Here is a 13,535-nt window from a genome sequence, read left to right as displayed (position 1 = left end):
CAGGCTGGGATTATCCTGTCCGGAAGGTGCTTGAGAACACGGACACCAAAAAGGAGTCATGGCGGATCCTGCGCCCATCCAAAGGCTCCACGTTGTTGCTACTACTTGCACATATTGTTGCTAAACCTGGAACGAACCAGTGACACACACACACACACACACACAGTCACCGCAACAGGATTAGTTGAATTTTTTTTTTTCGTGTGTCGTAAACCATTTTAGACGTAACTCTAACGTATCGTTTTATACGTACATGCTCATGTCTTGATAAATGGCCAAGCTCTTCTGTAGTTTGAGTCGTTACGGTTCGAGTTGGACGATGACGTCTTATATACACACACACGTACACACACACACACACACACACACACACACGCTCAACAACTAAAGAAGTCCCTCAACCAAATATTGAGGCTGATAGAAACGTGAGACTCGAAGCAAGAGTGTTTGAGTCTAGAAGATGCCAATATCAGCCTTTTCTGAACGTACGGTCCAACACGTTGTCCGCCGCCGAGGTCACCCGGGTCCAAAGTCTTGCGCCTCGTCCCGCTGCGAGGAAAAACCAAGCGTCATTCTCTACACACTTAGCACTTTTACGTGGCACGTGTCATGAAAGTGGATGATCTTACCTCCATGAGTAGAAGCTTCCCGGCTTTCCTGACGCAAAATGCCTTTGCGGACATTCTGGAGCTCGGACGATATGGATTCATGGCACATAATAGGCAGGAAAATCCAGACTTCAAACATAAATCTCGATGGATTTGAAGAAAAGCCTTTTTCTCTGAATTTATTCCGATTTGATTGGAACGATAAATTTCGGGACTCCTCCGAATGTTATCCTAGCCTGTTGAGGACAAAGCAGGCGGAACGCTGTAGGCGCAAATGTTTCCTGTTATCAAAGCAGGGTCAAAGTGAGGAGAGGATAGTGTAGGGGGGATGGGTGGTGGTGGGATTATCCCACTCCTCCTGCTGTTTGTATTGCTTTGCTGAGTGGAATAAATAAGACGTAAAAAAAGAAAGGCCTCATGGTGTTGTGTTTGAGCAAAAAAATAAAGTCCACTCTTCTGTGTCCAAACACGGTGGTCTCTTCTTTCTTGGCGTCCCGTCGCTATGAGCCCTTTCAATCTAATCTTTGACGTTCGGAAACAAATATGTCATCCAAAAGGGTCCCAGTGCCAATACACAACACAAACATTGTTTGGCTTTTCATCACAAAGAGCCTGACAAGCTCTTCTTCACTTTCCAATTGTTTTACAGCATAGGTGTCAAACGCAAGGCCCGGGGGCCAGATACGGCCCGTCACGTCATTTTATGTGGCCCCGCGAAGACACGTTGTGCATCGACTTTATGTGTCAATACTAAATTGAAAATTGAGTTCACTTTTTAAAAAAAAAAAATAGAGATATTACTCACAATTTTTTTATTACCATTTAGGTTTTTTAAATATTTCAACAATTTTTACGACTCTGGTTTCAAAACCAATCATCAGTTTGTTGGCAGTCATAACGACAATGTGGCCCGTGACAAAAAATGAATTAGACAGCCCTGTTTTGCAGTATTTTTCTAAATTTCAAAATGACCTAAAATTACTGTAGGATAACCTCCATAAAAGTAAAAGATTTCTTTTGAGCAACATAAACAATTGAAAGAGCTCAAATGGAGCATCGGGTAATAAGCGACTATCTCATGCTAGCTGGTTTTCATTCACCAAATATCTTTTGCAAAGGAATTGTGTGATGATAGCTGGAGGAAAGGTGTTTATGAAAGGGCGGCTTTGTGTTGTGTTTGTCTATTTTGCCTCTCCCTTCCATGATTAATACACTCTTTCAATCGCGAATACCAGACTGTCAGAAGGCATCAGCTCACATTGTCTCGCTCTGGCTCTCGCTCTCTGTCCTTCTTCATTTGACAGAGTAACGGTCGCCCCTTCGTTGAGGTCCCGCGCTTTGAGGGGAAAGTATCCTGTTCTCTTCACATCTTTCAAGTTGCCAATGACGCTGTGCTAAAACCGCTGTCCTAAGGCCGCCCATGACAAAGTCAAGGTCTGTCCTCATCCACACTGGTCCTGACCTCTTCCAGTGCTCTTGTAGCCTCGATTAAAAACATAATCCAATAATTTGAAGTACTAAATGGAAGGGCGAGGTTAAATTGAGATTTTGTTGCAGTGTGTGGGCGGGGCATGGCGACGAAGTTTGTAGACATGAAACGCTAACAATGCAGGTCATGAAAACTTTGAGAAGACAGGCCCGTGACAAGAAATGTGGTTGTTTATCACAAGAAGAGACAAAAAAAAAAGTCTCAAGGAACCAGGGAGTCAGGACATAGGGGAGTCAGCCATCTTGAAAGTTATTTTAGGCAGCGACGGCAAACTTTTCCATTAGAATTCCTCACGGATTTTAACCACATGAACTCAAGAAAACTAAATTGCAGAAATGATTGTTGTGCTTTTGTTCATTGAGTAACAGCAACATTTGGTGATGAATCGAAATCTATGATGAATATTTTACTTTAAATTCAGTCCACAAAGCCAGTTTGAGTTTTCAACAGGAAATTTTGTAGGCATGTTTAAAATGAGTAGACGCACAAAAAAAGTCTCATGCCCAGAAACGAACAAGAATCCATCGATTTGCTATTTTGTAGAGGGGTTCTTGAAAAAAAAATACTTGGTGGACAACAATAGCCAATCAGGATACGCTGCTTTAAAATTTGTAATAAAAAAGGCGTCCCCCTGAAGTGATGGAGACCACGTAGGCACGTTGCGGCTCGTGACGTCACGACAAATGGCAGTTGAGTTATGTGGGATGGAACGGGATGGCGGCTACGCTCGTATAACATTTAAGTGTGCAAAAAACACAACAGCAGAAATGTATGGTCAGCTTAAACTACACAATATATAATATAATGAACTACAGTTGATGTTTGAACATGCTGCCTGACACTAATGATTTTTTTCTTATCGACACTTGTGTTCCCTCCAAAACGTCAATACAAGCCAAATGGCATCATCAGCATTTTTCCTACACGATCTTGCCTTGCTCCCATCCATCTCTATGGCAATATGAAGCCAATTCGAAACATGCAAATAACGAGGCCATGCATCCTGAATCAGAATTCAAAGTGACATAGGCGTTTTTTTCCAGGAGCACTTTTAAATGTTGATTGCACACGTGACCGTATCGGCAGCATCCTCGGCATAAAATAACTGAGGGTCTCCACTTACAAGTCGAATATGTCGTCAAAGCGTCGAAATATGCTACCTTCGCGTGGAGGTGGATATGAGGGGGGGTGGGAGGGGGGGTGATTCCAGAGCATCGGACGCTATGTACGACGATGGAGCTGTGCACAAATCCGGCCGACTGTTTCTCAAATGGGACACGAGCTGATTCCCTGCCCGCCTGCCCGGTGGGCCTAATCGGACGTTCGACGGACTACGCACCCCCCCACCCCCCTCCCTGAGATTAACCTTAACGCGGGCTCTTACCGAAGGATGAAGGCTCGGTGCCGTGTCGAGTCGAGCCGTACGTCCTTGGATGGTGGAGGTCGCGGATGGTGGAAGCTGCTTCCGCTGATGAAGAGACGACGAGCGACGTCCTCCGCGGATGATCGTGGCACTGTAGCCCCGCCCCTACCAGTTGTCCGCTTCGAGCCAACGAGAGGAGCCAACTGGACTCACTGGAGCGGGCCAGTATCCCCCCCCCCCCCCCCCCCCCCCCCTCCCCTGCGTGCACACTCCTCTTCCTCGGAGACTGCATGTGAGCGGAATTCCAAGGAGCGAGCCGGCAAACTTCTCATCCTTCATCCATCAAATGAGCCATTTTCATCTCTTATTGAACCCAAGCATCAATTCAACATTCAAAATGCCTCACGACTAACAGAAATAGCCCAAAAACTGAATTAATGCTAGTGGAAATGTAAATAATATTTTTAAGAAATGAAATAAAATTTCCTGCGGCAATGTTGGCCGGATAAATAAAATCCACGCAATAACAGCAGCATGCATGGGTCCATTTTTTTCCCCACCCAGATACCCAATTAAAGATGGTCCTAGCTCCTACCACCCCTGAAACGCTTCATCGTGATGGATGGAAACAAATTTGAAAAGTATTTTTGTAGACGCCGTCGGAAATTCGGAACGCTTGAAAATGTCATTGTCAATTCCAAGCCGTTTCCAGGTTCCACGTCTTACGCGCGTGTGCAGCAGCAGCAGCACGCTTATGACAATGTATTATCAAAAAAATCCAATCATTGTGTTCAATCGGGCTACTTTCGAATCTTGGGGAGGATTTCTTATTTTGCTTTTATGACGTTCAACAGTTGATTTATTTTAGGCATGCTATGACAGTTCTGTTATTTTAATTGTGTGTTTTAATTGCTTTACTTAAGTGATGGATTATCACTTTTATGATTTTCACTTGCGACTTGTTCTGAATGTTCTGAATGTTCTGACTTGTTTGAATAGGAACAGACAAAATCATTTGTCTGGTTTTGGGATAGTTCTGACTTTGCTCATCTTACTGTTTTAATGGTGGGCAGACATTAGTGTAATTTTATTCCTGGTAAGATGGCCATTTTTTGGGGATATATCGTGGCATTTTATTGATCTTTTATTTCGCTTTCATGATGTCTACTTAGTGCATCATCACATTCGACGGTTTGACTTTTGTGATTAGCGACAGGCACTTTACAATTTTTATGTTTTGATCGCTTTTGGACTCCAGGCTGCAACCAATCACTTGCCCTTGCAACAAAACAAAAAAACTTTGTTGTTGTGCAGTTCATTAAATTAAAAGTGTGAGAACGGAATGAAAGCCAAAAGACAAAGGATGCGACTGCATTGTGCCGAATAGCAAGGTGAAGTAATTTGGAAAAATAATTTATCAGCAATATTGAAGGAATATTGCGACTAAATATGCAACTGCTTTTTCAAGGCTGCAATGATGGAAGCAGCAGAACTAATTGTAAAGTCTACAAAAGCATTTTGTCCATCACAATGCTTTTGGAGGGGACTGTATTTTTCTGAACGTTAGCGCCACCTACTGTGCTGGAGTGTCACTCAGCGACCCTACGACGCGCATCCTGCAAATTTGCTGGTGCCAAACTGCAATTATGCATGGGCTGTGATTTTATGTTTTACTATCACCATTCACCACTGGATGGCAGACATAGTTGAGTTGCACTTATACTATGCCTGGCAAAGCAGACCCTCCTGTTTGGCATACTTTCTAGAACAGGTTACCAAGTGCCTATTTTGTTTGCAACAAAAACCAAAAACTGAGGAGGATATTTGCAAGTGTTGTGAGAGAGGCACCTGACTTGAGGCCTTCACTGTGAGGTCGATCAGGTGGAGTCTCCACTGTGGGAGATTTCCTATCTTATATCGCTTTTTGTTGCAAATGTAAGATAGTTCAATTGTAAATGGTTTGAGCCTGTGACTAATTCTATCCCCGAGTCATTTATCACCTTGTTTTGAGGCATTTTTTTGCAGCCCTGCTCCAAAAATACCATGTCTTCCACTTCTTTGGCTTGGAAATTATAACTTGATGAAACTGACTTGATGATGAAACTGAGAATCCAAACTGGAGCCAAACTAAGGACTTTATTTAACAATATCTCATATCCCCTGAAGACACTTTTTTTTTTTACCAAATAACAAAACATTTCACATTTCCGATTATCCCAAAGAAGTCCACTTTAAAGTTATGAATGGGGGTTATCCATTTGGTGAATGTTTTTCAATGAAGAAAATAGTTTTTAGAAATGGTTTCTTTTCGTGTTGTTTTGAAAGATGTGAAGGATGACATAAGTCGCTCCCACATCCGGAAGTGGAGGAGGAAATGAAGAGGAAGGCCCTCGGAACTCAGTTTCCCAGCATGCTTCGGGAGCGTGGATTTGACAAGCAGCCAATGGGCGCCATGACAGGCCGGCACATGACGTCGGTGGGCTGAAGAAAGTTCCTGGCGGCGAACAGCTCGACGTTCCCCCCACGGGAGAATCGCGCTTTGCGGGTAAGTTCACTCGTTTGGCTACGATGCGTGTTCCCGACTGCATTTTGAGGGTCGTCAGTAAGGTTTTGGCCGACCGTCGAGTCTGAGTGTGTCCGATATGGTTCGAGAATTTTACTGAGAACGAGCTTTGCTGGGCGCCTGGGCCTCGGCTATTTCCTGGTAAAGTGCTCCTCAGCTGTTCCTGCTGGAAGGAACTAGTTGAAAAAGTTAACTCCGGGCCCTACACTAAAACTCTCTCGCCTTCCTGGCAGCTGTCGTGACCGAAGTCAACAAACCGTTCTTTCAGCCGCCCCCGTCGCGATGTGAGAGCTTCTCCTCAAAGCACGTTTAGCCATCGAGCTCTCAATGCACCACGGGCCGCCCAGTTGTGAGCACTTTTTGGGGATTTTTCCTTTTTATCAATACAATGACCATACTGCTGCGTTTTCCTTCTACCTCACTTTGCTTTCTAGCAATCTTTCTTCGTGTCATTATCTTTAGTCTGAGTTTGCCGAAATGTCAGACTAAGTACATACATGGACTGTAAATAAATAATAGAACATGCGCAGTTGGGTTTGCCAGCCTCTGCGGTTGTGCTTTGCAGTGAACCAAGACAAGTCCTTTATCAGAAAGTGAACAAATGGGTCTTGCCACCACACATATTGTCTATGCAATCAAGATCAAGGCCGTTGAAGGCAATGACTGTTGCACTTGCACTGTTGAGTCTCCTTCAAGGTTAATGTTGGTCCCTAAAAAAAAATGACATATCAAACAGCAAACATATCAAAGTGTCAAAGCCGTGATGTGTAGAAGAAGCTGAAGAACATGCGCAATATGTCCCCCTTAGTGCCACTGTTTCCCAACTAGTGATGGAATGAAAAATGTTTTCCTGGAACAAGAAAGGTTGGCAGACATTCCTTGATGCTTTCTGCTTCTCCTTGTGTCCTTCAGCCTGTGAAAAAGTCAACGATGGCCTCACCGATCTCCGTCTACAACTCCAGCGTCTTGGACGCACACATCTCCAGCGTGAGTCAAGAGACCCTTTTTGTGAACATCGGTGGACGGGAAGGAATTAGAAATAAAACCTGAATTTATCCCCGTAGACCTCCCGAGAGTCTCTGAAGATGGAGTTGTTGGCCGACGTCACCCTGCTGCCTGGAGAGGAGAGAATCATAGGTGAGGGAAGACTACTGGCGCTCTTCGTTGATGGGCAATTCCTTTGACCTCTTCTTTCCCTGAGCAGACAAGGACATCATCTACGTGTGTCCGTTTAGCGGCGCCGTCAAAGGCAAAGTGTTGATTACAAACTACCGACTCTACTTCAAGAGCTCAGATGCGGTAAGTTCACATTGTCGCTGTATTTCAGGCAGTTCACTTTTGTTTACAAAGCGCTATGTCGCGTAACGTCACTTTGAGGACAGAAAAAGAATCGCGCAGTTACATTTAGAGGCAAAGTGTCCCTGCTTCAATCTGTTTGTCACTTTCAGTAGAAATTTACTGGGGAAAAAAATAGAATCCCAGCTCAAAGCTTGGTATTTGGCCTCATGATTGGAACAATGAGTTTACTTTTTTTTCTCTCCAGGATGTAGCAGTAACACTGGATGTTCCTCTGGGCACCATCAGCCGCGTGGAGAAAATGGGCGGGGCGTCAAGTCGGGGAGAAAACTCGTACGGCCTGGAGATTACCTGCAAGGTCCTTGTCACTCTGTTGTTATCTTGATGTTTAGGTCCAAGTGAGTTTTCTCACTCTTCTTGATTTTCTCTTTGTTCTGTCAGGACATGCGAAACTTGAGGTTTGCCCTGAAGCAGGAGGGCCACAGCCGGCGAGACATCTTCGAGCTGCTCTTCAGACACGCCTTCCCCGTCTCAAACGGCCTGGTAAGAACAAATCTGCCCTGCTGCAAGTTTATCATCCTGCCGTATATGCCAATAGAAAATTCGACACGGCCCAAATCAAACATTTACGATGTAAGGTCAAATGCCCCTCGCTGACTCTTTTTTTAATTTATTGCAAATCAAATTGTTTCAAATCAAATATTCATGAAAAATTTCCCTTTTTTTTTGTATTAAAATTGTAAACAATTTTGAATGATACGTGATAGCACACTTCTATGATTTTTTTTGTAACTATAAAGTACTAATTTGAGTGTTTCACTGGCATTCAAATTGTCAAACTAAGTCTTTAAACGTAATTAAACTTTGACCATTTTTTTGTATTTTAAATAGTAAATGTGAGTTAAGAGCCCACTTTTTTTTATGTAAGAAAGGTTAGTGAAAACTCACAGAGATAAACAGATTGTCAACACTAACATCAACAGAATATGAATGAATCATTAAATAGAACACTTTTATATTCATATTGTTTTAGAATGTCTGTTTTAATATGAAGCATATAAGTGGTTACACATCGTTTTAAATTGAACGTAAGGTGCTTTGGCAGTTAACACTGATCTGAGATTTTTTTTTTTTTCTTTAAATACGGGAACCTGATAAACAGATGTTGGGCTTGAAATGAATCATATTTGTTTTTGTTTTCATGTGACATCCCTCTTGATTATTTTCTCGCCTTTTGTCCAGCCTCTGTTCGCTTATGTGACTCAGGAGAAATATGAAGAGAATGGCTGGAGCATTTACAGGCCTGTTGAGGAGCTCAGGCGACAGGTAAGACTGGAGAGTCGGCGGGGGAAAAAAATACAATGGTTGTGTGACAGTGTACACGTGTTTCAGGGTTTACCAAACAGCAAATGGCGCATTAGTTTTATCAACAAGAACTACGAGCTGTGCGACACCTACCCCACCGTGCTGGCCGTGCCCTTTAAGTGTAAAGAGGAAGACCTGAGGAGAGTGGCTTCCTTCAGGTCCAGAGGCCGCATCCCCGTAAGACTTCACATGGTCGGGTTGGGCTGGCGGGCAATTCCCGGCGCTAATCGCTCGATGTTGACTCCGCCTCAGGTCCTGTCCTGGATCCACCGTGAGAACCAGGCGGTGATTGCGCGCTGCAGCCAGCCGCTGGTGGGCATGTCGGGGAAAAGAAACAAGGACGACGAGCGCTACCTGGACCTGATCAGGGACGCCAACGAAACCGCCAAGCTCACCATTTATGACGCACGGCCCAACGTCAACGCCGTGGCCAACAAGGTGGCTCGAGTTCCTCCCAACATTTTTGGTCTCCGTCCCTCCGTGACCCCCGGCTTCTCCTTTCGCAGGCCACAGGAGGCGGCTACGAGGGCGACGAGTACCACAACGCCGAGCTGGTCTTCCTGGACATCCAAAACATCCACGTCATGCGGGAGTCGTTGAAGAAGCTCAAAGACATTGTCTACCCCACAGTGGAGGAATCCCACTGGCTGTCCAGTCTGGAGTCCACACACTGGCTTGAACACATCAAGGTCATTCAATTTCCCCATCTTCGTTCTGAGTACTGACCAATCAATCACGAAAGTGCTTTCTTCATTTTTTGATGCCATTCTTAGGTTTGCTTAGTTATTAGCATTGTTACTCCGTCTTCTGTTCAATATTCCTCAACTTGTCCGAAATGTTTAATATGCTTCCATGTATTTAGCCACACTAGCTAGCCAGCGCATTACAATTACATTACAGCGCTGGTCTAGCCAAAGTGGCACGCAATTTGCATCAGCCTCCTACTTCACTCACTCCAGAAATGATTGGAATCTCTTTTCTTATTCGTTGCGATGATAGTAAGGGGTCAAATACAAATTTTGACTCCCGAATTGTGATGCCAAACTACTTATTTCAAGCCTTGCGCACTCACGTGCTCAACAAAGTTAACGTTAGCCTAAAACAAGCTGGCAGCCAGCCCTTTCATACCAGAAGGTGTGTGTAAAATGTAAAAGTGTGTGTGTATGTGTGTGTGTATATATAGCTTGTGTTGTCAGGAGCCATCCAAGTGGCAGATAAAGTGTCCAGCGGTAACTCTGTGGTGGTCCACTGCAGCGACGGTTGGGACAGAACGGCTCAGCTAACATCTCTGGCCATGCTCATGCTGGACAGCCACTACCGCACGCTCAAAGGACTACAGGTCAGTAGGTGCGCCGTGTCCCGCCCAGCGGTGATGAAGCAGGTCTCACATCCGTCCGTCTCTGCAGGTGCTCATCGAGAAGGAGTGGATCAGCTTCGGACACAAGTTCGCATCGGTAAGGAACCCGTCCGTCCCCAAGCGTCGCAGTGGAGGTTCACTTGGCTCTTTGTCTGCGTGCAGAGGATAGGTCACGGTGACAAGAATCATGCCGACCAAGACAGGTCGCCCATCTTTGTTCAGTTCATGGACTGCATATGGCAGATGACCAAGCAGGTATGAGAGTCGGCTCTCACTTTTGACACTCTGTCCTTTTGTTGATTGTCTGGTACCACTAAAGGTGTGTCACGTGACAAACGGAAAGAAAACGGGGAATGCCTGAAAGCATCATTTTTGTCAATTCAATGTCACAAGAATCCAAGAGTGGATATTCAACAAAACTAAAGTCTGCTCTTCAAGTCAACTCTACGACCTGTTTTCTTGTTAAGAAACAAGGCTGGCTTCAAGATTTTTTTTTTTTTGTGAGGGGCATGACACACAACTGAGCTTTGTTTTGATCTTGTTGCAAACAAAAACATATGGGCATTTTTTTTTTTTTTTCCGGGAAGCCCCCAGAATTTTCCTCCGTTTGCCATAGGAAACATCTAGTGAATGCTTATCTGCATTTTCGGAAGAATTTTTGGGGTTTGTAATTAAAAAAAAAAAAAAAAAGGTTTTGCGGCTCCCTTGCGATATCCTTGCCCTGACACTCTCAAGTAATATTGCTGCTGCCCGTTCTTGCAGTTCCCCACGGCCTTTGAATTCAACGAGCGCCTCCTGCTGACCATCCTGGACCACCTTTACAGCTGCCGCTTCGGGACCTTCCTCTACAACTGCGAGAGCGCGCGAGAGCAGAATGTGAGCCCGACGGCGGAGCGGCCTGGCGCCCAAAGCGGCTAACCGAGCGTGCGCGTGTTTTATCGGCAGGCCCTGCGGCAGAAGACTGTGTCGCTCTGGTCGTTAATCAACAGTAAGACGGACGTTTACTTGAACCCTTTCTACACGCCCGAGTCGGGGAGAGTCCTCTACCCGGTAGCCAGCATGCGCCACCTAGAGCTCTGGGTCACCTACTACATACGCTGGAACCCACGCATCCAGCAACAGGTGGGAAACGCCTGCCATGTGTGTCAACGTGTTTCTGGTCTTCATGCACCTTTTGTGTGGTCACCCCGTGTCCAGAAACAGCAGAGTCCGGTGGAGCAGCGTTACCTGGAGCTGTTGGCGCTCCGTGACGAGTACATCAAGAAACTGGAGGAGCTGCAGCTTTCCGACTCGCCGGCGTCCCCTTCGGCGCGGCTGGCCAACAGCGGCTCCAGCGCCAACACCTCATCTTCATCGGCGTCGTCGCCAGCGCAGCAGCAGCAGTACACACACCTACACACGTCCTTCTGAGGGTCGACCTCTGATGCGCGCACACACTCTTTCACTGCTAGCGTGTCGGCGCAGTGCTAACAGAGAACGCTAATAGGACTATTTTTTTTTATTTTTTTTATTTAGCAGGTGGTTATGTATGCAATATGGCACCGTGCAGCCTTGTCAATACACACACACACGCACGCATACAGACACACACACAAGCCTTAATGACGTCTGCTAACTATCATTCCAAGGGCTTGAACACATATAGGTCATGAAGCCACCGTGCTGACTGAAGACACACCATTCATTTCAAGTGGAAATGATGATGAGCACACAGAGTTGAGGTGCAGCGAGGGGGGGGGAAAAATGGGATCACTAAAAGATTGGAAATCCCCCTCGTCTGTTCAGTTGCCGCTTCCTCTCTCGGCTCTCAAGCAAGCAGACAGGTCGGACGACGCGTTGTCGCGTCAGACGTTTCCTCGCTCGCGCCAGAGATGATATTGTTAACGTATCCTCCCGAGTGACGCTCTCCCTTATGTCTTCGCAGCTATTTCCGGTTTGCATTTGGGTCCCATCAGGAGAAATGTCCGTGACGTGATGTCCTGCCGTCCTTCGATGCAATAACGGTCGTTTCCGGAAGCCAAAAAAGGAAATCGGCGACACCCCCACCCCCCCGCCGAGCTCGTCAGATGCTCGAGCGTCGTCCAAACGTGTGCCTTGATTCCCCCGCGTTTCACATGACTGCGCTTTAGTTTCCAGTCAACTTGACAGGGTACGATTTTCGTGGGCCCGTCAAATCACGATGTCCCAAAAGTGCTCGAGGTAACAGTCTAAAACAGTTGCTGACCAGTTAATACAGTTATGTGCTTTTTTGTGTTGTGGGAACCGCAAGGGGGGGGGGTCGCGACCACATTCATTTTTAAATGTCCTGTTTTAAAGCATCTGCACTGAAAACTAAGATAACTAGACAGATGAGTATTTTTATTACATTTTCAGAACCGCATAAAAAAAGATGAGCAACCATTTTGAATCAATACAACTGTAGAACGGCATTAAAACAGACGGTAAACTGGTAATTAAAAAAAAAAAAAAGCGCTCAGGAATAATGAATAAGCCTTAAAATCTACAAATCTCATTTTTAAGTTGGTCAGCATGCTTCTTCGTGATTGCTGTGACGCCACTCAAATAGTCATGCTTTCCACATCAATTTGGTGGCACTTGTTTTAAATCATTCACTAGGATTGTCCTTTTTAAGGATAACGGCTTTCACTTTGGAAATAACTGCCATACAATCGATGGGGGGGGGGGACTTAATTGGTCAGTATATTTTCAGCTAAATGTTTAGCTGCACCGTTTAGTCATTGTTTACCCCATTTTCTGTTGAGAGCCAAACCCGTACCGGGCCCGCGGACCAGTGGTTCTAAAATTTTCAACTTGATGAAAAAAACAAATAGTAACGATGCGTCACCAGATTACATGTCGCTTAACGATCGCCATAGGTCGAAGGAACTATAAGTACAAATATTTATCTTCATACATTTTGGTGACTGTTAATCACGATTTTTTGGGACCGTAAGCGACGTTCCAGTTTTCATGTAAATGTTAAGCGTCAACCTGTCACGGTACTTCTTGTATGCCGTCGTTCAACCCTTCTCGTCAACTTGCTCTTAGTCGGAGAGAGTTCTGTTGCTCATTTCCCTGCATCCGTCCTGAAAAGCTCGCAAACAGGGTAATGCGGCCGATCGAGAGGCTTTCCTTGAGCTAGATGAAATCTATTTTTCTTGTCTTTTCTATAAACACTAGGATCAGGATGTGATTACCTCAGTCCAAAGCTATTTTGCGCTCTCATGTAAAAACAATCAATTATCGAGAGTCAAATGTTTTATTTTAATGGGGGAATGAAGGGAATGGTTGCCGGTTTTTTTTTGTTTTTTTTTCTTGTGAGAAGCGCTTGTATACTACTCGACTTAACTTGACGTGTCTTTTTGTGGTTTGGTTCCTTTGCTGCTCTTTGTTTTTCACAAAAGGGAAGAAGCAAACAAGACCGCCATCAAACCTCCACAACTGCTTGGTTCTGTAAATATTATTGATTAAATTAATTTAAGATTGACGTGTGA

General features: G+C 45.0%; 1 protein-coding gene across 1 annotated transcript; it reads left to right on the top strand.

Moving 5' to 3' along the window:
• The first annotated feature begins 5,855 nt into the window (after nucleotides 1–5,855).
• mtm1 (myotubularin 1) lies at nucleotides 5,856–13,528 on the top strand. Its single transcript, XM_085906360.1, has 16 exons — nucleotides 5,856–6,005; nucleotides 6,936–7,010; nucleotides 7,088–7,160; nucleotides 7,228–7,322; nucleotides 7,567–7,677; nucleotides 7,761–7,862; nucleotides 8,562–8,645; nucleotides 8,712–8,861; nucleotides 8,937–9,122; nucleotides 9,191–9,373; nucleotides 9,868–10,023; nucleotides 10,091–10,138; nucleotides 10,204–10,296; nucleotides 10,804–10,917; nucleotides 10,987–11,163; nucleotides 11,239–13,528. The coding sequence occupies exons 2-16, from the start codon at nucleotides 6,954–6,956 to the stop codon at nucleotides 11,449–11,451; spliced, it is 1,842 nt and encodes a 613-aa protein (XP_085762486.1). The 5' UTR covers nucleotides 5,856–6,005; nucleotides 6,936–6,953; the 3' UTR covers nucleotides 11,452–13,528.
• Nucleotides 13,529–13,535: the final 7 nt, after the last annotated feature.

This window comes from Syngnathus leptorhynchus, chromosome 2, assembly GCF_054491065.1.
Source record: "Syngnathus leptorhynchus isolate UIUO chromosome 2, UIUO_Slep, whole genome shotgun sequence".
NCBI classification, from domain to species: domain Eukaryota; kingdom Metazoa; phylum Chordata; class Actinopteri; order Syngnathiformes; family Syngnathidae; genus Syngnathus; species Syngnathus leptorhynchus.
The sequence above is the reverse complement of the archived record's forward strand: the minus strand, read 5'-3'. Positions and strand labels throughout refer to the sequence as shown.

Bases quoted from the DNA above. Each gene is read 5' to 3' on its own strand.
- mtm1 (XM_085906360.1), top strand. From the start codon at position 6,954: ATGGCCTCACCGATCTCCGTCTACAACTCCAGCGTCTTGGACGCACAC. The intron at 7,323-7,566 runs GTAAGTTCACAT...TTTTCTCTCCAG, and splicing joins ACTTCAAGAGCTCAGATGCG to GATGTAGCAGTAACACTGGA. The intron at 10,918-10,986 runs GTGAGCCCGACG...TTTTATCGGCAG, and splicing joins AGAGCGCGCGAGAGCAGAAT to GCCCTGCGGCAGAAGACTGT.